We start from the raw sequence: 27,063 nt of genomic DNA, 5'->3' as shown, positions 1-27,063 counted from the left end.
TTCAAAAACCTGTTGCAGGTTTTTTTATAATACAAAGCAAAGTAAATCTCAAAGCCTAAACTATACAAAAAGACCACAAACTGTGAGAGGGCAGCTGGTAGTCCCTTTGAGATACAGAATATTTGGTGTCGTTTGGGAATCGTATCTTAGGGATTTTTTTTTTTTTAATAACATTTTGACTTTGATATATGTGTAGACAAAGTGATTTCTCTAGGAAAATGTTTGAAAAATGGTTACAGTATTTTATTCCTTAGGACATACTTTCAAATTTGATCAAAATATGTTCTTAGAGCAAAACACTTTCATTTTCTTCTGAAGGGAAGATAACAATAATGATTTAAAAAATGGTGGGAGTCTTCCTTTAGGACACTATCTGTTACAGATGTTTTTAAATTGCCTGTATATTTAATCATTTTTCTGTGTATGTCTTTTGTTAGAAGAAATCTAAGCAAAATTTATCTGTGAAGAGCCATCTACATACACTTTATTAATCAGCAGAAATCTTGTCTGGTGGAAGTTCTGATCTGAAACTTTGTGTAGTATTTTCCTCACATTCCTTATGGGTATTTTTTTTTTTTTTTTTTTTTTTTGCGATTGTCTACTACATTCATGGTATCTGGTGAAGCACATGTTAAGATTTTTTTACTGTATATTTCTTAGTTTCTGTTTGCATTTAAGAAATAGTCTTCCAAAGTCCTGGTTTTGTTAGATCTGCTTGTTTCAGGTTAGCAAACGTTGTTCAGTGTTGTGTATTTCAGTATGATATGCATGATTTAGCAAAGTATTTTTCCTCTGGAAAGGGTCAGCTCAGAGTCCTTTACCGTTTCAAAACTGTCATTTGAAAGAAATGGGCTTGAGCAGCACAGTTCAGATCTGGTTGGGAGCCAAAGCTTCTCTGGAATTCAGAGGCATGTGGGCGGTGGATAGTGTAGTTTGATTTACTAGGTGCTCTAAGTTGTAACTTCCACATCAGCACCAGTTGGCATTGCTCATGCACTCCAGCTTCTGTTGCTGCTACGTATGCAGCTGGGTTCATCTCTGATTTGATTAATAGTAAATCTGTATTATAGGTTCAAAAGAACCCATTGTTATCATATGGTTTAACTTTCTGCATACCACAGAGTGTATTCTTTGATCTTTTTCTTTCTTTTAGTCTAGTAGCTGTGACTGAAATAGAGCTTATCTTTTAGAAAAACATCCAATCTTGACTGAAAAATTTCCACTGCTGGAAAAGTTATCATCGCTCCTCAGTAATTTCTTCCAAATTACAATTAACTGCACAATGGCAAACTTGCACTTTACTCCTCATCTACATTTTTTTATGCCTTTAGCTTCCAATAAGCAAACCTCTATGCTAGACTGTGGAGCTCTCTGTGATCGTGTTCCTCTTTCTCATAGAATATTTTTGTGAGGTAGGACTTCTCTTAACAGCTCTGTGGTGACTCAAAGTATATTGTGTTTAGACAGAGCTCTCCTAATTCTGTTCTTTATTATAGCCTCCCAATTTGTCCAGCTAAAAGGCCTTGGATAACCCTTGAACTCTTTTCAAAGCTGACATTATATTTCTTTTTCCCCAGGACACTGGTAACAGGACAGTTTGAAGCAGGAGGATATGTGCTACTAAATCAACTTTTTCTTACCCTGTTTTCCTCATAACTCAGTAGAATGTTATCCACTAATGGCAAGTTGTTATTATTCACCTTGTCAAGGCTTTCTATAAAAACCCTACAGTGTCTGCTGTTTCAGAAAAATCCTCTCATATGCCCACAATAGAAGATTCCTGTTGAAATCTCTGTTTTCTTCCAGAGTGAATATCAAAGCAAATAATGTGGATAGCTTCTCTGAAATGTCTGTATCTTCACTGTGTGTTCTTTTGCTATATGCAGACACTCATACAAAACTCACAGTACTAGACGAATTTTCTACTCCATTCACAGCAAGCCATATTAGACATTTGTCACTTGTTCTATTCACTCTCACTTCAATCTTCATCACCATTTACTGACTTCAATAATTCCAGTTCTTATTATGTCTGCTTTATTTAACACCACAGAATCAAAACGATCTAGCATCTTTCCTCTTTAGCAGAAGTTTACTAGTACTAGTAGAAGACATTAAGTTTTATATTAAATGCACTTTCCACACTTGTTAATTATTTATTTTAGGGAGGTAATCCAACAGCTACTTTAATCGCATTGTGTTCAATGAGGGATTTCAATCTGGCTCAAGAAACTTGTCAGATGGCCATCAAAGACCTTGGATGTCTTGAAGTGTTGATTAATTTGCTCGATACAGAAGAGACTAAATGTCAGGTAAGTAGCTTTGTCAAACAGAACAATGATTATGCCTTTTTTATCAACATATCTTTTCAGTGCTCAAAGTTATATAGTATGAAAAAATTTGTTTGTATTCTCACTTCTGTATTTTCTCAATTTCAAGGACTTCTTTAGAAAAAAATCAGTTTGGCTTTCAGTTTCCTTCTTTTTTTTTTTTTTCTGATTCAATTTAAGAAAGAAAATGCTCTGTATAAATCCAGCATGTTAATTTTTTTTTTTTTTGGTTATGCATACTTAAATAATATTTCACTTTTGTTATCTTCCGTTATTTAGATTGGTTCATTAAAAATCCTGAAGGAAATTAGTCAAAATACACTCATCAGACAAACAATTGCAGATCTTGGGGGCTTAGAATTCATGGTGAAAAACTTGGACTCTCCAGATAAAGAACTAAAATGTTTGGCAGCGGAAACAATTGCTAATGTTGCTAGATTCAAACGGGCACGAAGGACAGTAAGGCAGCATGGAGGCATCAAGAAGTTGGTAAGCAGCCGTTAAAATTTGTACCCTTGTCATGCATATTTTTGTCCAGCAAATATTTCATAATTCTTCTGGTAGTGTTTACCATCATTAACAAGCAGTGTAATATCAAACTTCCCAGCAGACAATTGCAAACGTGGTTTGTTTTGGGTTTTTTTCTTGTAGGTTGGGCTGTTGGGCTGTGTTTCAGTGGGGTCGACCAGCCTGACACCATCTGAAGCACAGGAAATGGCACGTTGTGGGGCGTTAGCACTCTGGAGCTGCAGCAAAAGCACCAGGAATAAAGAAGCAATCCGTAAAGCTGGTGGCATTCCATTGTTAGCTAAATGGCTCACATGTTCACATGCCAACATCCTGATCCCAGTAGTGGGGACACTACAAGAGTGTGCCTCAGAGGTAAGTACAAATGTATAGCTACATTATTTCTAATTATTACAGTAATTGGCTGCTAAAAAGAAGCATAGTATTTGATTATGACTTAACCCAGGGCAATTATCCCATCAGGAAGTAGATGCTTTGTGTGCTCAAAGTGTTTTTGAGAAGGTCACAGCTTGTAATGAAGTAAAGACCACATATTTTTTATTTAAAAGACTGGGAGTAATTCATCAAAGAAAATATAGAGAATTTAAGTCTTTAATAGTTTGTTTTGGTTTGGGTTGGGTGTGGGGTTTTTTGTGGTTTTTTTTTTGGTTGGTTTTTTTTTTTTTTTTTTTTTTTGGTGTTTTTGTTTGGGGGTTTGTGTGTGTTTTTTTCCCCTCATTTTTTTATCATACTCAATAAATTTGGCAACTTAAGATGCTATATTTTGGTTAACCGATGAATTTAATTCCTACAAAGCTAGCCTGCAGGTGTGGCGAAGATCCAATGCAGTACAGGGCAGTGTGGTTTATAATGTTCTTGTGAATTAAATAAGACAATGTCTGATTAGTTGCAAAAAGAAGCAGCAAATATTTGTGATTTTTCTGCAGATTTCCTTGGCAGGTTTCACAGCTTTGAGTATGTTAATTTTTTTTTCATTTGAATGCAAGTATTTTTTCCTGTTGCCATAAAAGATGAGTGGCTATTTCTCCATTTGTGGAATCATACTTGAAATTAAGGTGCATTGCACTTCAGGTGAATTTGGAGACATGGAAGACAAGATTTCTTTTGTTTTTCAAAAAGGCTCTGCATCATGAAGCACTCTGTATTTTCAGAATTAGCTTTTTGAACTACAAAAGTTTATGCATGCTCCACAAGGCAGCAAACTGACAGATTTTAGCTCCAGTAAATCTGTATGGAGAAGGTGAAGTTTTTGAGACTTTCTTACCTGGGCAGATTTGGAAATAACACTAAGTGCATCTCTTGCACAGATATTTCATCTTTATCAAATAATGGTCTCCTGTTACAATGCCTGTGGGTTAAAATCTGGAAGAAAAGATCACTAAGAAAATGTAATTCTAAGAACATGTTTTTCTAGTCTAGTTCTAGGAATAGATCTGTTGTTTTGGCTCTTAATGAAGTACTTCTTAATCCCTTTCTGAAGCATCCTTGTATTCCTTGGCTCTGAGCAGGGAATCTGGACACCTTTCAGAATATCCTGAATTCTGTTTAAGCAAAGTGGCTACAAAACAGGCATTGTAGCACCTGGTTTTACAGGTGTTTTGAAAAGCACTGCAGTATTTATGTATTTGAGTAACTTTGAGAACATCAATAGTATTTTCATGGCAATTCAGGTGGCTTGTGCTTAAAATAAGGTACAAAGCCTTTCAATATCAAAACCTAGTATTGTAGCACTGTGTTATTATTATTGTTACTAGTCTTATTAACTGATAATATACAGGATTTAAAGGATGCAATTTATCTTTTTAGCCAAGCTACAGACTGGCAATAAGGACAGAAGGCATGATTGAGAACATTGTGAAAAATCTGAGCAGTGAACATGAGGAGCTTCAGCTGCATTGTGCCAGTGCCATATTTAAGGTAATTGTATTACTGTAATCAGTAAATTAGAAGTAGATCAGAGCCAGAATTAGCCCTTTGTTTTCATGTTTGTCAGTTTTAATATTGCATAGTTTTACTATTTCCCTAATGTGTAACAAATTTATAAAAATATTGCCAGTCTTTGGCTAATGCTTGCAAGAATATTTTGGCTGCATATTTAATATTGTAATTAAGTTTCTGCTTGCTGTTCTTTTGTGCAAGCCCTAAACTGCACAGGTAAACAGTGGAGAGAGGCAGGGTGTACTGTGCAAAGTGCTGCTTTGGTTTTTGTGTTTGTTTGCCCCCAAGGTGGACAATGTGACAATAGAAGTGCTGCTGCATGTACAGTGGTGGTTTACTCTCGAGCTCTCTCAGTGAATTGTTAGCGTATTCTGACACTAATAAAATTTGTGCCTTTTCTTCTGTAATAGCTTTTGCTAGTTGCAACATAATACACCTAGCTTTCAAAGGCATCATTTTACATAGCTGACAATATTATATCCATGTATCATTATTTTTTTGTCTGTAGTGTGCAGAAGATAAAGAAACACGTGACCTGGTTAGACAGCATGGAGGTCTGCAACCACTGTCCCTTCTGCTTGGTAACTCTGAGAACAAACAGCTTCTAGCAGCTGTGACAGGAGCGATCTGGAAATGTTCAATCAGTGGAGAAAACGTGTCAAAGTAAAAATTTAATTATGAAAATATTTATTACAGTATCATGTTTCAGTTTTTATGGGTCTCTATTGTTTTCAAAATGGGTATGTCATGATTCTTCAAAAGAATACTTTTTCATCAGTTTGGCTTTCAACTTATGTTTTCTAGCATTTAAGTAACAGCCACCTGACCTCTCCAGGGTACAATGGAAGATGGTGTTGAGTTCCTAGAATCCTAAGAGTCAATAGGGACAAACAGGTATCACTAAGGAATGGTTAAGGTACAGGACACTGAGTCAGGAGGTGTACTAACATATTCTAAACATTTGAGATGTGGCCCCACTGCTAGCACAGTCCCTCCCTTACACACTGTGGCCTGTGCCAGCAAGTGCTCTCCCAGACAATTCCCAGACATGCCTTGGGAACAGTGCAGGCTACAGATTGTTTCCATTAAGCAGAAAGAGTAAGGCCACCCTGAACTGTGAGGACAAGAGATTTTAACCATATGGATGCTATGTTGTGCTTCTTGTCCTCAAAGGAGAGAATGAGCCCTTGCCTGGTTTATTTATTGATGGAGCTATAGCAAATAATTCTGTCCAAGTGCAATAGATTTTTACTGGGCCGCTCACATATTTTAGGCAAGTGTGTGGTGCTACACAAAGGCTACTAGCCAGGCACAGTTCAAGGCTTGAGCTGAGGTCATGTATTATACAGTACCAAGCCTGAAGCAGTAAACCCTACCCAAACTCAAGATGGGAGAGCAGTACAGATTCAAGAGAGAGAGTATGAAAACTTGTAAGTAGCTCTGAAGGGATGAGCTTGAGTCTGGCATGAAGCTAGAACTAAAAATCCCTGCTGATTCCTGCAGGGCCACATAATTATCTTAGACCTACTCCCCAGTATTTGCTATACCTGAAGTACCTTGCTGAGATGTCTTGCTGACTCAGCAGTGAACTGATGCAGGAGCCTGGTCCTGACCAGCTCAGATTTCGGTTTGTGTGCAGGAGGCCATGCTGCTTCTGGACACAAGGTGGCCTGAGCCAACAGCTCTGTGTAGCCTGTCTAGTGCAGAGCCAGCTCACATGTTCCATCACTGAAGCAGCTGATGTTCAACAAAGATAAAGTAGCCAGAGAAAATCAGGGTTTAAAAAAGAAAAGAAGGAAGTAGTTTGCTTGATTTATTGCTCTTTGTTTCATGCTGTTGATGTTTAATCTTGGAAAATAACTAAAAAATATAGTGGTACCTCCAAATTATAATGAAGAAAGAGAGGGAGACTTCTTTAAGCAAAGACTTGAATGATAAAAACTATGAAGTTTTACATTTCTCAGTTAGTTTAACTGATACACCGAATAATGAACTTGGAAAGATTAACTTTTATTGAAATAGTTCTAGTTCTGTCACCAATATCTAAAAAAATGCTAACTGAGTTTTGGTTTGGTTGGGTTTTGGGGTTTTTGTTTCGTTTGGGTGTTTTGTTTGCTTGTTTGTTGTTGTTATGTTGTTTTGTGTTTGCTTCTTGTTGTTGTCTTGGATGATAGCAAAGCCACATGTACTACTCATTCCTGAAAAACACAGAGTATTTGTATCTCAAAGAGACAGTCCTGGAAGCTAGGGGGCATAGGGGGAAGTCAGGATGCCAGAGTACTTGCCAGTCTTCCAGTGTGTTTTCAACCACAAACAGAGATGTTGCATCCACATGTCAGGACAGACAAATTAATGTCTTGAAAAGGTAGAGAAATGATGCTGGATGGCACCCTTTCAAGAACCAATTGGAATGGTTTACCTCTATGGTGATTTCTTCAGCACAATCATTAATGTACAGAAATTAAATGTACTTCAATTACAGCGATACTTCTAATGCTAAAATTGAATTTACAACAGTAGCCTATTAAAAATAACAACTTTGGGTTTATTGCTGTCTTTTAGGTTTCAGAAATATAAAGCTGTAGAGGCTTTGGTTGGACTGCTTACTAATCAACCCGAGGAAGTCCTTGTAAATGTCGTTGGAGCACTGGCAGAAAATTGCCAAGAGCCAGTAAATCGATCAATTATCCGTAAATGTGGGGGAATACCACCTCTAGTGAAGTTACTAATTGGAACTAATCAGGCACTGCTTGTGAATGCCACCAAAGCAGTGGGAGCTTGTGCAACGGAACGTGAAAATATGACGTAAGCTATTTGTACTCACAGCATTTTAAATATTGGACAAAAAATTGTTTTGTTATTTTGGATTTTTTTTTTTTAAGTAATTCTGACACAAATACAGTCAATTCTAATCTGATTTTTAAAAGGATATTTTACTTTTTTTTTTTCCCCCCCCCACAGGGCTGCATGGGTTAGTTACATCCTACTGTAAAATAGGATGTTTATATACATATCTAAATAAAATATGTAATTATGCTAGCATATAGAAACCAAATAATTAAATATAAAATATTGAATGATGCTAACATATAGAATGCAAAGCTTTGCATTTTGGGGGAAATCAGATAAACCTTTAGGAAACTGATTTTTGTTAAAGTTAAAATTTAAAGCTACAGAGCATTTTTTAAAGTTCTATATAATAGGTACCTGCTTTGCCTTCTCCTTTTACGTCTATTCTCAAATCATAAATAATAGCCCAAATTAGAGAAATTAATTCTAAAAGGAAATGAGCACAATAACAATTTTCACATTATTTTTTATTACAGTTATAGCATTATTTCTGTTTTGTCCCTCTCCCTTAATCCTTTTATGAACTCAGACTTTCTTTGGACCCTTCTCTCCTCTCTTCTTCCCTTGCAAAATTAAAGAAAAAAGACTTGTTTTTTTACCAACAGTTGCTACTCTCTGTGACTTTATGATGTAGATTTGTACAACTTACAAAGATCCTTGAGTTTTATGATTAAGCGTTCCAGCTAAATCTTGAGGTCAGCATTTACTGTGCTTACTGCCCCCTTTCTGGGATATTTACCTCAAGATTTTCAGCATATTTCCCTCCTTTTACAGAAGGAAGGTCAGAAAGAGAGTTTTATTAAGCTCCTCCTGATCTGATTTGCATAATTCACTTGATATTCATATAGCAGTGCAGGGAATTCTTTTCCTGAATAGGGCTTTTGTTTTCATGCTTTGGCTGTCACCCAGTGGCAAAAGGCTAGATGGTACACAACTGTAAACATGGGTTGTAGGAACAGTTAGCCATGTAGTATGAAAGTATAAATAAATGAAATCACTTTTGTGACATGTTTGACTAAAATTCAGCCTTCAGAATAATGTACTAACCTAACAGAACTAACATTTTAAGCCAGCTTAGACATGTAAGTGCCAATTAGTATAAACCAGTATTCATAAAACCTCAGAGGTACTCCAGTACTCAGAACTGTCACTTGTTATACCCTGTAATGAATAGCTTCACACTGGAACATGGTCAGTATAAGCATGAAAAATAACACAAGTTGCTGCTAAAATTGTTATAGAACAAGTCCATCCTGTTTTTAAGAAGAGAGAGTATGTGTTGTTTGTGACAAAATTTTATAGAGCTTGCAAAGAGCGAATCAAATGTCAGATTTGATTCATATGAAAAAATTCTCTCTTGAAGGTACTCAGCATTTAAAATGTTTCAAATAAAATCATTAACAAGTAAGCAAGATTTTAGATGAAGAGTAGAATACATTTTCTACTACTAACAAAAGAAAAATCCTGTTACATGGAAATCAGTATTAAGACCAACAGGTACCTGATGTGTTGTGCTATTCGGACTTGTAGTCCCCTGAAAAAGGGACACTTGTTCCTCTCCCTTCTCCTCCTCAGACCAGTACAGCAAGAATTGAAATTGCAGCTCCTCATCCAACCTGCATTCCTCCTTTTTGGGATGAATAAGTCACCAAAGTTATGAAGGATGCATAGTCTCATCATTTGTAGTATCACCTTGTTTTGGTTACAGCATTTGGGACTAAAGCAGTAGATAGCCTTTGTAGAAGCTACTGTGGAGTTCATTCTCTTTATGTAAACATTTTCTAAACTTCATAATCAAAAGGTCACATCTTGCCCAAAGATGTGGTTGAGGCTGTGTCCCTGGAGACATTCCAGATCAGACTTGATGTGGCCCTGGGCTGCCTGATCTAGTTGGAGGTGGCCCTGCTGACTGCAGGGGGGTTGGATAAGATGACCTTTGAGGGTCTCTTCCAAATTGATGCAATCTCTGAATCTGTAAATCTTAACAAGAATGTGGAGATGTGCCAAGATTGTCTTCTAGAAAGAAGACAAAGCCAAGCCACTTGTAGGTATGTTGGTGCTAAGAACTTCCTACTGCAGGTTGATACTTGGCTGTTTCTGGTCTTCCTGGTTCGTCTGGCTGGATTCCTATTACATTCTTTATTTCATAATCAGAATGGCTTATTTCACTCCTCAGAATGAAATGTAAGGAGTATTGGACTTAATTTTTTCCTGTCCTATTAGCTTTTCTTCTGACAAATTTGTCTGACAAGTCTTGAGGCTTGTTTTCTTTGTCATCTGGTACAGACAAGCACTGTTTAAAGAGTTAATTGTTCAGTTTGACACTGCAGGAACTCTGAAAACTCTGATGATTTTTCTGGATTCTGCTATCATTGACTTTCATATGTACTAGAAACTCAAAACAAAGCAGGAAAATTTAAAGAGAGCATCAAGTCCTCATAAAGATTGAGAATTTTCATGAAGCTGCACGAGGGTTTAAGAAGGTGTGGCTTAGAGACTAAATATTCAGTTGGGCAGTATTCTGTTTTGAATGTGGTTATTCTTGCAGCAGTAGGTATGTGGAAACCATACAGATTAAGAGTGGTGCTCCTGCAATTTCTGTGAATGTCTCAAGGGTATGTAATGAAATGTGTGGGATTAACATAAGGAATAAAATATTGTTATAGATTATGAAAAACTGAGAGTGTTCTATGAAGCAGTGCCATTAAATTCTGAAGGAAATATTGTTCCTTTATCATATGTTCCATGGAGGAAGCTTGCACTGACAAAGAGAGACTGGTAGATCAGCATAGATGTATCTACAGCTTCTATATGACTTCGTATATGTTTTATCTCTGCTGTGTTTCCTACCTGACACTTTTAACTTCTACAACCACTGAGTGGGAGGTAGGTGAATCTACAGCTTCCATATGACTTCTTATATATTTAACCTCTGCTATCTATCCTAGTTGGCACTTAACTTCTACATCTACTGAGTGGGAGGTACAATAGTGTTGCTTTTCTGCACCAAACCTTTTCTTTAAGGCAACTTCAAGCAGTTAAGTGATTCTTAATGACTCTGCTGACCTATGTAAAATAAAGTACAGCAGCCAGCTTCTCTGATAGTAAAATATAAGATTTATCTTAAAAAAAAAAGGCATAACTATGTGACTGAACTTCCTTACTCTTACATGGATGTCATGAATCTGTTCTCCATGCTCAGTCTGCTGCACAGCCACTGACAGGGATGCTGCTGCACCTATTCATGTACTTGTCTTTTTCTCTTACTAAAACCAGAGGACTAGTGCTTTTTCTTTAACTGCCACTCAATTTTCATTTGCCTATAGACTTCATCTCTTGCATTCAAAAGGGAGAGTTTAGGGTCTTATAAACTAAACTGTGCAATTATTGTAGCCAAACAGATGGAGCTTGAGTCACTGGTATATAATACTATTTATCAAAGCAGCTTGCAGCAACTAGTGAAAGTTTTAAGGAACATGCTAAAATGTGGTTTCAAAACAGATGAGATTACATTCTGCCAGAATTAAACCCTGTAATCTTACCAGTGAGCACAATACAGAGTCAGTATAACTATATTTATTTACATTTGTATTTGTGGTCTAAACTGGCAGGCAATTAAACCTGAGTTCTCAAAAGTTCTGGCAAATAACGCTGCAACAGAGAAAGATGATAGATATGACAAACAGATGTCCAGCCAGTGTGTATGTCTGTGTGTTTAAGCAATTCATGTTGCAGTTTCTCCTGGAAATGTTTGATATTAAAGTTTGAATTTGGACAAGAAGTACTAATTCAGATTAACAGCTTTGCTACTTTCAAATGTATAAAGAGAAAAGTCAATTTCTAGAATCCCACATCGTGCACAGACATCTCATGATGTTCAATGATGTCATGATATCGAGGTTCTTAAATAAAATAATGTGAAAAGTCTTTACTGAAACAACTGTTGACTGTGAACAACCAACAAAAGTAATTCCTCATAATTACCTTAAATTATCTGCACTGGTCAAATAGCAAATACCAATTCACTGTAACCTAGACTTTCCAAAATCTCTGAATGGCTTTAATTGCCTGTAAGCCATATTCTATATACACCATACATTAGCTGTCTGTGGGGAAACCTGGAAAATGTTTTGCTCCTGCACCTTGCAATTGCCCTTTTGTAAGAAGTGTCAGCTGCATACTCCACCTCAGCTCTAGTGATGTCTGGCCAACACCAAAGTGCATGTTAGGAGCATCTCTTTGCTCTAGCTATTTCTAACTACCAGTACAGTATTTTGAGGAGCAAAGTAATCTACAACTTAAAATTGTGTTAAAATTGTGTCAGTGATCAAATACCAAGGCACAGAGCTTTGAACCACAAGAGGTGGCCACTGGGTATCTTGGTCCATGTCTGTTGTGAGATGCCTCTGCTACATTAAGGTGTAGAGCCACGATCTCAGCTCTTGCTTCTGAACCCTGCATATTTAGATATTGTTAAGTACTTACCGTGAAGCACCAGATGGCAATTACCTGTAATAAAGTTTGCATCTATACTTTGGGTGACTTTAATGCCTGTTAAGATTTTGACTCTTAATAGTGCCCTGTACATTAGATACATTACATACATTCAGTCCAGCCATTCTGTAAAGCAGTTAAATATTTGAACTTTAAAATATTAAATATTTAAATTTATGATATAAAGTAACCAGCTTTTATAAGATTCCCTTCAGCTCTCCAAGAAAATGTTCTCCATCTCCATTAAAAGTCCTGTAGTTTAACAGTCCCATGAGTGGTTGCTTAATTCAAATCTAACTGTAGTTTAATTTGATCATCATAATGTTGACACATTTTTATAAAATATATCATTTAAGTGACTGTAACCATAGAGTGACTAATGTACTGGCTACAAGGGAATATAGAACTGGATGCCAACCACAGTAAATGTTCAGGTGTGTTTGCTCGTGTTTATTGTGGTAAACAGTTTTGTTATGGCATCCTGCTAACAGTGTTATAATAAGTTTTGAGAAGAAAATTGATACAAAAGCTAGATACAAAAGTAAATAATAAGTTTAGAGAAGAAAATTAGATACAAAAGTAAATCAGAGTATCATTCAGCTTTATGCCATCAGAGCTGAAATGTTCAAGATTACAGGTCCGTTTTCCCATCTCTTTGTTTATTTGTAAAGAAAATGAAATGTGTATTTTTGTCCACTTCAGAAAACACATTTAAAAAAAAAAATGGAGAAACTCCTGTCTAAGCACTTTTTATAGAGAACATTTTTCAGGGCCATTTATTTTAGTGTTCCCTTTGCTTTTACGGCAGATACGGTTCTTTAACACCCATTTTCTTCATCTGCCACGTTCTGCAATGAAACCATAGAAAGGTAAAAAACTGAGCTTTCTAGCAGTGCTTTAATTAGCAAATACATGCTCTCAGCAAGATGAAAATAAAAGGTCTGTGCTTGTATGGTGATTACATAAGGGTAATTCTTCCTGTATGAGAATTTAAGAGCATTGGTCTTGTACATAGTGTTCTTTTCATTGGAGTTGTTCTAATGTGACTGAGAGAAAGCACCAATCAGTGCTGAACAATGTAATTTGGACATTTTCTTCAGTCCATACTGGTTTTTAGTTTGATTGTTGAGTGGACTGATGACCACAGTTTTAGATTTCCTGAGCTGTTCTGTTGAGTCTAAGACAACTGATCTTTCTGGTCTTCAAGCAAAAGGCAAAACTCTTCTTTAGAAAATGCACCATAGGGTGAGGCTAGTTTAGCTTGACAAGCTGAAGAGAAGACAAGGAAACTGAAAAGAAAATGAAACAAAACTTTAAATTGAAAAGGAAGCTTTCAAAAAATAGAAAAGAAAGATAAATCAGCCCAGAGGTTGTTTTCTTTAAAGCGTGTTGGAAAAACCTGAGCTCAGTGTTTGGCTTCTATCTCTTCATTTTTATATCCTGGTTGGAGCTGGGTCATTTATATTTAGCTTCTCCTGGGAGGAAGTGCCTCATGTTGGTAAATGGTCAGTACTCTCCTTGACTGGGAGAAAGATTCATGGGGGTTTTTAAAAATTAATTTAAATATAGAAAATGTTCCTTAAGCTTTCTGAAATTACAGGAAAATAATGTTCAAATTGCTTAAGAGTCTTCAGGGTTTAAAGGGATTTAAAGCTTGTTTTGAAGCTTTTACTTAAGTCATCCTTAACTGTGTCAGCATATGTATGTAATTGTGTAGTTTGTGATCATGATGGTTTATTTGTTTTCATTAATATTTCTAAATTTGTCCTTTGAAGATTTTCTTGCAGTTGAATTGGAGCTAATTGTGTAAAATAAGCAATGTTAAAATTTGCCAACCTTAAAATACTGGCAGTGTCTCAGCTTAATCACTGCTTTGTGCAAAACATATTTTGAAAAAGACAGTTGTTTTACCAGTTTGTGTAGAAGCTTTATGAATAAAATCTGTGGTTGTTTTAGTCAGAGTTCATGAGCTTAATTTTTTGTTTCTGCTTCAGATGCAGATAGTCTTACATACAAAGCAGATTTTAGAATTAATTTTAAAATTTCCCAGTAAACCAATATATAGTGAACACAAATGAGAGAGAATCTTTGAATCATAGAACAGTTTTGGTTGGAAAAGATCTTTAAGATCATCAAGTCCAACCATTCCCTAGCTCTATCAAGTCTGGTGCTAACCCACGTCCCTCATCACCACATCTCTTGTCTTTAAAACACCTCCAGGGGTACAGAGACTCAACCAGCTCACTTGGCATCTTATTCCAGGGCTTGAGAACCCTTTCAGTGAAGAGGTTTCTTCTCATGTCCAACCTGAGGCCATTTCCTGTGGTCTTATTGCTTGTTCCTTGAGAGAAGAGACCAACATCCCCCTGGCTCCAGCTGTTTGATGTTTTTATGTGCACTCTGTATTTAAATTGAATGTAAATACAAGAGAAAGACTTGTCTTACAAAATTGAGTTTTTATTTTTGAGGTCAGACAATGAAGGTACTAACTCATCTTTAGTTGGTCTGCTTTGGGTTTAGCATATCTTTTTGGAAAAGGGCACGTTTGTAAAGGTTTGTTAAGTTTTGCTTGACCTTCCCTTCTGTTTATGGTATTCACTGAACCCTAATGTGAAGTTGTGATCCCCGAGCCTGATTGATGTGTAGACATAACACAGATGGTGTAGAGATGATTCTGATGATAATTCATTTTTCAGCCAGTCATGAAGATACTTTGATTACACTGTGTTTAAGTAATTATAACATAGTGCTCAGTGTTAGTCTTGTTGGAAAGGAACACATGGGAAACAAGTTACACGTTATTCATGCCCAACAAAGGATGCACTGTGGTGTGACCATTTTAATTTCTAATGCTAGATTAGAAACATAGCATGTTAAAATATGCCATAGAGTAAGGTAAATACATTAAGCATAGTCTGAATAAAAAGTTAAGTACATAGTTTGGGGCATAAATATTTGTTTTGGAAAGTATTTGTTACTGTATGAAAGAAGCCAGTATGCTTGAATTCAGATTTCACTTTGCACGCAGATCGTTAAAAAGTCACACGCTTGCTTGCACGTTTATATGAGTTCTGGTTATAATACAGTTTACTTTATCTTCTAGAAGAATTTGGAGTGACAGTGCTGAAAAAAAAGCAAACAATATTAGTGAGACTTAGTTAGAAAATATATTCTGCCTTTACATTAATTTTTTCACAGCCATCTGCTACAGTCAGCAGTGTTTACTGAATATGTTGATGGCAGTTAGCTAACAACAAACAAGCACTTCCATAAAGCAAAACAGTGTGTTCAAGAAAATCATACCAATACTTCTGAAAGTACTGTTCCAAACAAACTAATGTAATTTGAAATTTAACATTGACTATTCCATAATTATTTTTTTCCTTTCTGTTTCTGCACCAGGATAATTGACAAGTTAGATGGAGTTCGTTTGTTATGGTCATTGCTGAAAAATCCTAATCCAGATGTTCAAGCAAGTGCAGCTTGGGCTCTTTGTCCTTGTATTGAAAATGCTAAGGTAAGAAAATATTTAAATAGTTCTGTTGTATGCATATTCACATATAATTTTTATATATGACCTCAAGTAATAGTTTGCTGTTTGCTACCTACACTCTCTTTATTTCATTCCATTAACTGCTTAAAAAAAAGATGTATTCACATCTCAGAAGTGATTAGTCCTCCATCTAGCCCTCATTATAGCATTCAGTTTGACTTTACAGTGCTTACTGTATTTGGAAAATATATTTTAATAACTTACCGGGACTTAATCTTACTGTTCCTAAATACAGCATGCTGAAAATCTGACAATGCTGAAAACAGAAAGCTTCTACTTTCAGGCTATGAACAGCACAGATAGTTGTAGTTGTTCTCCTCTATGAGGTACTTCAGCTATGTTCCCAAGAGACCATCATTTGGTTGCAGAGCATATTTCAGACTCAGTGCCAATGTAATCCTGAGATTTTCTGCTCAGACTGCCAACAAAAAGTGCCAGTTGTGAATAGTGGTTGTTGTGCAGGTCAGTTGTACACAGAAGACTGAGCTATTCATTTATTTCATGTCAGTTTCCAAGTAGAGATAAAACAGTGGTTATAAGCTGGAAGTCATCTTCAATGAATTCCTACCACTAACTTGTGGCAAAATAAATGGGGGAGGCTTTGTTTCCCATTAGAAGTTTCCTAGAATGCTAAGTGGACTTTTATCCTTAATCATTGTACTGTAATATCTTCTGCTTGCAATTTACCTCCATACTTAATACAACTTTTGCATCTTCTCTCTACACAGAAATAAATACCCCTCTATATATCATTTGGGATGCTGACAATGTAAAGAACAGAAATTCCTTCAAAGCGCAAGATATTCCTAGCATCCTTTGCAGGCAGCATTTCTTGTTTGAAACTGAGCACTCTATAGTTGCTATTAATGTGTGTAGATGGATGTAGATGCAGATAGATGGGTGACAGCATTGTGAGAACCTTTGGCCTTGATTACTTTAATTTAAGTACTTTCTCTTTCTTCAGAATGACTTCTACAATGGCAGGCTGCCTGCCATTTTTAAGGCATGCTGCTTACTCTGAATTATCTTTCCATCTTTTTTTCTTTTTTTTTTTTTAATGTGCAGTACAGTATAACAAAGTTTTGTGTTACCTAATTGTAGAGTGTATACCTGTCTCCTCAGTCAACATATAACTGCCTCTCTCTTGAACAATATTGCTATAACTGAACATAAAATTATTACTTTTATCTCAGTACTGAGGCACAAGACTCTGTGACTGGTAATACTAGAGCAGAGCTGTACATTGCTGGAGCTTCCACTAAAAGCACTTTTTTAGAAACTGAGGAGATAGAGGGCAGTTACTGAAATTATAGACTACATGGATCTTTTTTTCCTGTTTTTTTTTTTTCCTCCAGGGCATTTGATGAGCGTAAACTATGTACATCCTTAGTGTAGCTATCCTCCTTTCATCTCTCCTGGCTGCCTGCCCAAATGCTAATCTGTGACCCCACAAAGAGTTCTTTGTGTGAGAGGGAAGCAGAGTGGCACACTGAAACAAACTTACCAATAATACCCTTTCCTGTGACACGGAATGCAGAGAAACATGTATAAAGCAGTGATTATAGCCATGCTGTGGAAGTGCAGTAACTATTTCTAACTAAACAAAATTTGGGGGGGTTATTCAAAGTTAATAGTATTTGACAATTTACACCACCTTCCAAACCCAGTTTGGCTTATGCAGTGCTTGACTCAAAAGCAGTAAGAAGTATTGGACTTCAAAAGCATTATGTTCATTCTGGCTTTTCCAAGCCTGTAGTTGGGACTGCAAACCATTTTTCAAATAGCTGTGAGCTTGGAACCTGGATTTATTTTCTTTTTGTGTTCTCTTGTGAAAGCTGTAGTGATTCTCTTCTTAATGTGGAACTTCATAGGTAAAATAGAATTTTTAGAGTTATCAGAAGCAAATTTTTACAACCATGTAGTGCATCATCCATTTTTCTGCACAGACATTTTCTGTACATGCAACTTAAAAGTTATTTTCCATGATATTTATTAAATCTTAGGAGTTAATCTGTGATATCGATAAAGCTGTTACTATCATAGTTTGTGAGAGCACGTCTTTCTCTTGCACTTACCCTCTCTTTACAATCTTAAAGAATGTTTAAAATTGGAAAGTCTACTATTTCTGTTTTACCATTAGGGGCATAAGACTCACAAAAGGCCAAGGCTTGGGTTCTCAGGATGCTTAGGTGTTTTGTTTCCCTGCTGTTAGACAGGAAGTTAACTGCAAAAGGAGCAGAATCCAAGTTCCTGTAATCCTGTTATACATGTTGACAGTTACATTATAGTAGCTGGTTCAGAGTACTTCCCATATAATAAATATGATACAGTTAAGTGATATTTTTTGTTACAGCAGTATGATACAGGTCACTGATGTTTAGTCCATGACAGATCTGAGGCTTTTTAAACAGAGGATATAAACTGTACACTGTAGTACATAAAAGAGAGACAACTCTGAGAGCCATAATATTAGTTTGATATCAGTCATCACTTCTGTATGCCAGCATTAATTCTAAAAAATTTAGCCTTAAGAATTTCTTGGAGAGCAAAGATGTTGCAGGTAGGCTAGAAGTGGGAGAACTCCTCCGAGAAAAATTGCACTGCACCTGTGAGTGCTACTTATGAGTCTTAAACAAAGATCTCATTATTTTGAATAAATCAATTGCTATATTTCTTTAAAATATTAAACCAAATGAGATAATAATGTAACTTATTCAAAGGAACTATTTCAATAGAAGCAGATTCATATTAATTAGTTCCTTACTTCCAAAAGGAAAAGTTACTACTGCAGGCACATTGGTAATGACAAAGTGTAAGTGCACTGTCCAAGAAACACAAATGCTTATGAAAAATGGCTAAGAAAAGTCTACTCGAATCTGTTGATGTTGGAATAGTAATATTTGCTTATGATGCTTCTTTGAAAAACAGTATTTATGAAGTTCTTCCAACTTACATCAGCCCCCCAAAATGTTTAAAGAAACTCTACAAAAATGTTATTTGGGCCATTATAAAATTCATCCAAAGGCATTGTGCCCATAAGAGGAACACTGCCAGCTTGAGTTTCAATGAAGACACCTATTTCCTCACAGAGTGAAAAGAAAAAGTTATAGAGGTTATTTGTGTCCTTGTATTTAGCAGGTTTTTGGATGCAAATATTAGAACAGGAATGTTAGTGTCCTTGGAGATTTGGGAAGCCCAAGAAGCCAGACCTGGCTTGGTGAATCCATAGCTAGCTGCCAGGGTACATGCAGAACCAGCCTATCCAATTATTCTTGACATAGTCTGTCAAGAAGCTTAGTGAAGAAACTGTATATGTTGTTTGGGCCTCCTATAGACATGGTACTCTGGAGATCCTGAATGGACTGTCATAAATCACCCTGAGGTCCTTCATGTCTACAAATATAGGAGTCCAGTTCCTGTACAAAACATGTAACCTGAAAGCAAAGGGAAACCAAGAGCGTAATCCATACCTCCCACAGTAGGGAGCCTCAGGTCTCTAAGTTCTAGGCTAAGCAGCTTGCCTATGAGCTTGCAGACTGTAAGAAGCCAAAAGGCTTAGGAGCTACTGGAGACCTGGCTTTCCAGCTGTTTGGCAGCCCACCAGGCAAGAAGTCAGGGATTCTGGGAAAACCAGAAGCCAAGCAGCCTGGCATTTACTCACCAGCCATCTGGCTGACAAGAGAAAAGATGGAGAGGAATGCTGGTAATTTAGCCTGCCTTTCTGCCTGGTTTCTGTCAAAACTTTTCAAGAAGTCATTGTGTTTTTATGGAAGGTTTTGGTTCCAATCCATTAAGATTTTCAGATGGAATACTGTTCCACTGGAAAATATTTGACCAGCTTTCCTTGTAACTTAGTTTATAATAGTTACACATGCTAATCAACAGCTTGTCATGTAGCTACTGGACTTGGACATTAGAATTGTTAATTGGATTTTTAAAAATCTATACAATTTAAAATTCCATCCTCATTCTCTTTCAGCACTTCTTTGTTTTTCCTTCTTGTCCATCTCACATTCTTCCTGTCTTTACCCTCTCACATGCCACATGCAATAGGTTTTAAACCAAGAAAAGAGCATAGAGATCATTGTGTCTCATTTGCTGCATGATATAAACCAGAAAGTTTCAAGCAATCATTTTATCTAGCACAGGAACTTTTGACTGAACTATAATATATTTATACTTCATGCTTATTGTTCAGCTTCTCAATGGCCTGTGACTGGTGATTGCCTTCTCATATACCACTCTAATTTGTAGAACCATGCCAGTAATGCTAACAATAATTGTCATAACAGTTTATTTGTTGGCATTGTCACTGCATTGATTGTTTACCTAGACTGTCCTCAGAACGTTCCAATATTGCTCTCTTGCATCTTTACAATATTAAACTGCATACTAGTGATGACTAGCTCATAAACATTAATAATTTAAAGTTTTCTTAGACACTTATATGGATTTAATTCGGTCCAAACCCAATGGAAACAATGCTTAGTTTTCCCAGTTGTTCAATCTTAACAGTTTCTCCTGCTTCCATTATTAAAATACTTTTCAAAATAATCTAAAGCAAACCATGACCTTTTCTCTACTGTGGCCTCAAAGAGCTTTGGTATTAGTAGTTTCACTGCTTCTGTGGGGAAAAAAAATTAAAAATTAGAGTTTTGGCATTTACCCAGGACTGAACTTCAATGAGAGTTGTGGAAAGGGGGAAAAAGAGTAGGTGTAGTCCACCAGGTTAAAAAGTGAGGAAAACAGTGTACAAAAGGACTAGTAGAAATTGTTTCTTGAAATTATCCATTGCAATATATTTGCCAAGCAGTTAACTGCGTGAGGATCAAATCTGTGAAAAGGTGAAAAGGACAGGAAAATCCATATTGATTGTCTGCTGCTGTTTTCCCACCACATTGCATTTTCCAAATACAGAAGAAAATCTGTGAGATGTGGTGAAGTAGTCTCCTTAGGTGATCCTGCTTTGGCCAGGGGGGTTGGACCCAATGATCACTAGATGCCCCTTCCAACCTCTAATGTTCTGTGATTCTGTCTTACAAGATCTTTCTTCATCTGTTCTGCTACAGTGGAATCCTCCACAGCTGTAGAGACAGGAACAAAATTAGCCTTTAAATATAATTTGATTAATATTGCCACTGAGTTGCTGAATGAGAAAATTGAATAGAAATATGATTATATGGATTGTGTGTTTCCCTTTTTCATCAAAAAGCTGTAATATGGAAATTTATCTGTTGCAAATTTTTATTTTGAATTTTAACTTGGGTTATGTGGTAGAATGATAAGTTACTCAGCTGGCAATAGAGGATGGAAATGGGCAGGTTTTCCTCATTAAAGAAGAGGTAGTTTAAAGATGATTCTTGACAAGGAAAGTTTATTTGCACAGCCATGCCATCGCTTTTTGGGGGCAAAAGCAATTAAATTTGACAGATTAGCTTTGACACCTTAAGCTTTTTAAGATGTTCTAAGACTGAAATACTACTTGTTTTTAGTGGAGAAACTTTCATCTTTCAAGTGGAGTATTTTTAAAGATAAACACAATGTGTTTTTGTAATACAATGTTTAGCTTTAAATCCTTCAAATAAACCAGTATTCACTTTGGAAGAAATAAGAAAGAAATTCAATTACAAAAGAATTCAGTAGTTCCTTTACAAGAACTGTATGTCTCAAGTTAAGGCTAATGAACTTTATTTACTTCATGAAAAGAACCACAAAAATTTTTTTAAAAAAATCACATAATATGATGACAAGAGTACTCAAAAATCCCAGATGTTCTTGTATAAATACTGTAAAGATCAAGTGGTTTTCCCAAATCTGTTTTTCTGCAAATACCATAATGCTTTCTGCTCCTAATTAGAAAAGGTGTGTAAAGCTGGACTGTTTCACAGGGCTTTTGCTCTTGGCAGAAGTCAATGCAGAAATAAGTGAAAAGGGCAAGTTAACTAAATTTTGTTAATAGTCATGCAGTTCAACAAGATGAAAATATGTGACTAAAGAGTAGCAGGATGAGGCTTATATAATCACAGCAAATAATTTTGCTGGCCTCAGCATCTGTGCTATACAGGGTGGGGTTTACTGCTTGAGAATGCACACTCCTCCCTTTGAGTCCAATTTTAAAATAGTTTTTGTCATACTTTAAAGATAAAAACTTTGCTGCCCACTAGTTAGAAGACATGGTAGTGTGAGGTCATGAAAAAAAATCCCATTATCTCTTCCCTCATTGTCTTCTTCAGCCACTTAAAATGTAGCTTAACAATCCCAGATCTGTCACCTCAGGCTGAATATTACGTTGGAAGTTATAATAGTGATGAAGATTTTAAATGAAGGTATTTCCTGTTAACACAGTCAAATGTTCTTGCTCCCCTCCCTCCTATTTTCTAAAATATTTGTATTGCTTTTTAAAATGTGTTTGCTTTTGGCTTTTACTTTTTTCAGTTCAGGACATATTATTATTAAAACGGAACCATTCAACCTATCATTCACCATACAACTCAGATGTATACAAAAAAAAAAGTCTATGCTATTTCTTATCAGTGATTTTATCAGTATTTTTATCTATAAAGGCTGTTTCTTAGGCTTTTTTATTATCATATTTTTTTTTCTGCCTAACTTGACCTGAGTAGTCATGTTAGGACAATCAAGAAATAAGGCAACAATAGGTAAGAGGGGGGGGGGTGTGTCAAATTCCCTAAATTTACTTAAATGCATTTTTCTTTTAGTTCAAGCTGCATTTTGTATAGCTATATCCTAAGATGTTCTCCAAGTTCTTCAGAATACTTGAAGTTTGTTGAATAACTTCATATGGAACATTAAAGGAAGTAAATATCATTTAATGGCTATAGGAATAGATTAGAGTTTGCAGTACATAAAATGCTGAAGTATAAATGCAATGTGGGCCTGGAAATGGAACCCTTCCACTTCAAGTTAAAAAACAAAATCATGTTATTACCCAGTAGTAAGCTACCTAGACTTTGAAACAATGTCATTTACATATCTGCAATGAAGTTTAAGGGCCACAGGTAAACATGAAAGCTTAACACACACTAATAGCTGGAAATGACAAACCCTCTGGATTAAATCACACAAAGCAGTCATGTGTTGACTCATTTAGAAGGTAGAATGTAAAGATTGTGGGGGCTTACTATGTGAAACAAAACGTGGAAAAAAAAATAAATATCCAAATGCATCATATATGATTTTTCTTCTAAGTAAGTACAGTTGAAAATGCCGGAGAGTATTTGGAAACTAATTTGGAATTTGGAAATTGCTTAGACTTTACAAGTATGAACAACTATCTGATCATTAACACAAATGTACTCAAAGAACATACATTCAAAATAATTAAATCCAGACCTCCACAGTCACAGGCACAACTTCATATAATTTATTCATTAAATATCTTCTTTAAAAGGCAATTGCATATAATAAATGCACATCTTTCAGTTTGTTTTATTTTTTTTAACATAGAAATTTACTCTACAAAGCAAGTATGTGATTTGGCTAAATTGTACCAAATAGATTGCATTTGTTGTTTACATTTTTAGGGAAAAAAAAAAAAGAGAGAGAGAGATATCTTGTAGGTAACACAATGGATTTTAAAGGTGTCATTCATTTCAGTCCTTCTTTCTGCTCATTGTTCTCAAAATTTCTTGCTTTTTTTCTTTTTTCTCTGTGTTGCACAGACCACCAGACTACACCCACAATCATATTTGGGAAACTTTCCTGACATGTGGTTTCTGCAGTTTCCCTCTGCTTTTCATCACTGGTGGAAGGTTCTGTCCTTGTGTTTAGCTGATTTCATGGACGATTATTGAAACTCTTTTCTTTTACTTACTGCTGGATTGTTTATATATTATTCCATCAGTTTAATTAGGCTGTACTCCTTTACAAAATGTGGAAAGCATAAGCTTGTCAGAAGAGAAATCAAAAAAAGTAGGGTTATAATCACCTGGAAAATAAATATGAACAGTGGGAAATTTTTTTTAAATGTACATAAAATGGGATACAGATTATCTTGTCTCTTCATTAAACATCTTTCAAGAGAATGAATAAATAATACACAGATATCTGAACCATGTGGAAAAGTCAGAATCATTTCCATGTACAGCCAGAACCTCTTTCAGACCTTAGACACTTTACTGTAGATTTCACCTGTTGAATGGAGGCATTTCTCATTTGCTGAGCTGCTATTTAGACACAAGGCAATGCACACTCCTCTAGTAACCTTTAAGGGGTCAAAGTAAATGTAAGCAGGTGGGAAGCACTGTTTGAGTATAGGAAGGCTAAGGTCAGTTGTGTGAAGTTTAGCAAAGCCAAGTGCCAGGTCCTGCACTTAGGTCACAACATCCTCTTGAACGCTCCAGCCTTGGAGCAGAGTGGCTGGAAAGTTGCCTGGTGGAAAAGGACCTGGGGGTGTTGGTTGGCAGCTGGCTGAAGGTGAGTCAGCAGCGTGCTCAGGTGGCCAAAGCCAACAGCATCCTAGCCTGGATCAGGAATGGAGTGACCAGCAGTAGTTTGGGAGAGATCCTGCCCCTCTACTCGGCTCTGGAGAGGCTGCACCTCAAATACTGTGTTCAGTTTTGGGCCTCTCCCTACAAGAAGGACATTGAGGGGCTTAGGTGTGTCCAGAAAAGGGCAACAAAGGTGGTGAAGGGTCTGGAGACCAGGGCTGGTAAGGAGTAGTTGAGGGAACTGGAGTTGTTTAGTCTGGAGAAGATGGGGGCTGAGGGGAGACCTCATTGCTCTCTACAACTACCTAAAAGGAGGTTGGAATGAGGCGGGGGTCAGTCCCTTCTCCCTAATAGCAGATGATAGGATGGAAGGAAATGGTCTAAAATTGTTCTGGGGTGGGGTTAGGTTGGATATTAGGAAAGATTTCTTTACTGAAGGGTTGTTCAGGCATTGAATCAGACTGCCCAGGGAGGTGGTGATGTCACCATCCCTGGAGGTGTTCAAGAAAAGTGTGGACATGGCACCTGGGGACATGGTTTAATGGCCGTGGTGGTTTTAGGTTGACATTGGACCTGATGATCTTAGAGGGCTTTTCCAACCCTCCCCAAAAAAAAACTATGATTCTATAAACACCAATTGGACATTTTAAAATAATGTTTCTTTTGGTTCTCTTTTAGGATTCTGGGGAAATGGTTCGATCCTTTGTGGGTGGCTTGGAACTGGTAGTCAACTTACTAAAATCCAAGACTAAAGAAGTTTTAGCAAGCATATGTGCAGTCATTGCAAGTATAGCTAAAGATGAAGAAAATTTAGCTGTTATAACAGACCACGGAGTCGTCCCTCTGTTGTCCAAACTAGCAAACACAGTAAGTAACATCAAAACATATTATTAAGTATCAGAATTTCTTATATATTATACCAATATTATTTCTCTCTGTTTTATACCCAACTGAAAGGTTACGACAAGAGCAGTAGATTTTTGCAGTAACTACAAGGAATAGCTGTAGGATTTTTCCTCTATGAGATATATATTACACATGAAAACACTCTGTGGCCGGTACTAAAGTTACTTTGGAAGATGAGCTTCATTTTAACAGTCACTGTTATGCCATATTGCTTTTGACAGATGCAGCTGCCCTATGAAAAAGCAAAAAGGGCTGAGAGAGCAATAAATCTGAACCACCTAGAGAATCTCAATGATGGGGCTATATGTTACATTTTAATGCTAATCTCATCTAATTTCACTCTAAAAGCACATTTGAAGTAATATAATAATTCACAACACTTCCTACAAAGAGAATAAAGGACTACTTGCTCCATGCCTTAAACCTCTCTCCAGTTTTTAATTGTTGTGCAGTTAAATTGGGGTGCCTTAAAGATGTTTGAGAGGACAAGTCTGCTTTCCTATGAAGTTTTTGCTGTATTATGTTGTCTTTTATTTTTACCTTCTTCAGAACAATGACAAATTAAGGCGTCACTTAGCAGAGGCCATTTCCCACTGCTGCGTGTGGGGGAGCAACAGATCTAGCTTTGAAGAGAACAAGGCTGTAGCTCCTTTAGTGCGTTACTTGAAGTCAAATGATTCATCAGTTCACAGAGCTACAGCTCAGGCTCTGTATCAGCTTTCAGAGGATCCCTACAGCTGTATCACCATGCATGAAAATGGAGTGGTGAAGGTAAGGTGAAAGTTTTTCATTTGGAGTTCAAATTAGTGAAGGGGTTTGGCTTGGTTGAAAGAAGAGGTCTTTCATTTGAAATAGTTCTTGAATACTGATGCATACCTCAAATTTCTGAACTTTATCCTAAAAACTGTTTGCTTTAGTAGTGAATTAGGGAAGAGTATTTCAGTCCTAAAGATATTACAGCTATGTGGTCATTAGGAATGGAAATGTGATTGGGACATTCACCTCTAGAGTATTTGACTTGTCTGTGACCTAGTCTGGTAGTGACGACACATCAGCAATTTGTCATGCTCAAGTGGCTTTTGCAAAAGAAGTTGGGTTACCTTAATGGATAGTTGCCTAGCATGGCTGAAAGTCACCTAGGAACTGGATTTGGGGACAAATAAAGACAGGATAATACAAAGGCTTAGTTTACAGAATCACAGAATATATGTGGCTGGAAGAGACCTGAGAAAATATGTTCTGTTGGGCCTGTGATGGGTTCTCCAGATGCACATGTCCAAGTACTTTTGTTCTGTGTTGCCAGAGCTTATGAGCTTGACCTCTGTGCTGGCACTGTTGGAATAACCATCCAGAATCAATTACTGGAGTTTCAGAAAGGCTAGAGAGGTATTCCCCAATGAAAAGGAGAGAGGGTGGAGGAGATTTAGTTGCTCAAATGTGAGAGTCTGAAGAGTGCTGAATCTTGCTTGGCCTGCTCAGTTGGTCTGCCCTTGACAGTTGAGACAGCAGTTGCAGCACTGTCTGTGCTGTTGGGTATCTTTGCGCCATGCTTAGCAGTGATGACAGTGTCCAGGTGTTTTCATTCATCTAGCCTCTCTGGTGAATAGCTGACTGAAAGCATACTTTGTACTTATGTAGGAGTTGTTATGTACAGATCTTTCCAGGACCAAGCATATTTTTGCTTCTGGAAAATTTGTCTGGGTTCCTTTGATATTTTTTCATCCTTTTACCAGATATCTGTTGTTTCAGTAATCATGCCCAGTTGGATTAATGTCACATCTGCTGCAGTTCTGTCTGGGTTGCAATACATGCTTAATCCCAAGTGTTCTTCAGCACATGTTCATGTGTTCCTATGCACAGAAAGTCTGGTGCTTCAGGGAAACATTTACTCTGTGTGAATGACACAGTTGCTGAGTGCTTGAACAGTTGGTCAGAGACTTTCTCAAAGCATCAGAATTTCTGACTATTCACTGTGTAATGCATATACACACATTTTTGTCCAGGAAACCAGGAA

General features: G+C 36.7%; 1 protein-coding gene across 2 annotated transcripts in view; it reads left to right on the top strand.

Moving 5' to 3' along the window:
• The window catches only part of ODAD2 (outer dynein arm docking complex subunit 2), a 63,543-nt gene that overhangs the window by 20,891 nt on the left and 15,589 nt on the right, over positions 1–27,063 (top strand). For both annotated transcript variants that reach the window (XM_054390182.1, XM_054390181.1), the window contains exons 10-18: positions 2,166–2,312; positions 2,610–2,819; positions 2,982–3,212; positions 4,665–4,775; positions 5,305–5,459; positions 7,359–7,601; positions 15,543–15,657; positions 24,822–25,010; positions 25,599–25,820. In XM_054390182.1, the coding sequence (XP_054246157.1) occupies positions 2,166–2,312; positions 2,610–2,819; positions 2,982–3,212; positions 4,665–4,775; positions 5,305–5,459; positions 7,359–7,601; positions 15,543–15,657; positions 24,822–25,010; positions 25,599–25,820 (1,623 nt within the window). The remainder of the gene's footprint in view (positions 1–2,165; positions 2,313–2,609; positions 2,820–2,981; positions 3,213–4,664; positions 4,776–5,304; positions 5,460–7,358; positions 7,602–15,542; positions 15,658–24,821; positions 25,011–25,598; positions 25,821–27,063) is intronic.

The sequence above is a fragment of the Indicator indicator genome, chromosome 20 (genome assembly GCF_027791375.1).
Source record: "Indicator indicator isolate 239-I01 chromosome 20, UM_Iind_1.1, whole genome shotgun sequence".
In the NCBI taxonomy this organism is placed as follows: Eukaryota; Metazoa; Chordata; class Aves; order Piciformes; family Indicatoridae; genus Indicator; species Indicator indicator.
The sequence above is the reverse complement of the archived record's forward strand: the minus strand, read 5'-3'. Positions and strand labels throughout refer to the sequence as shown.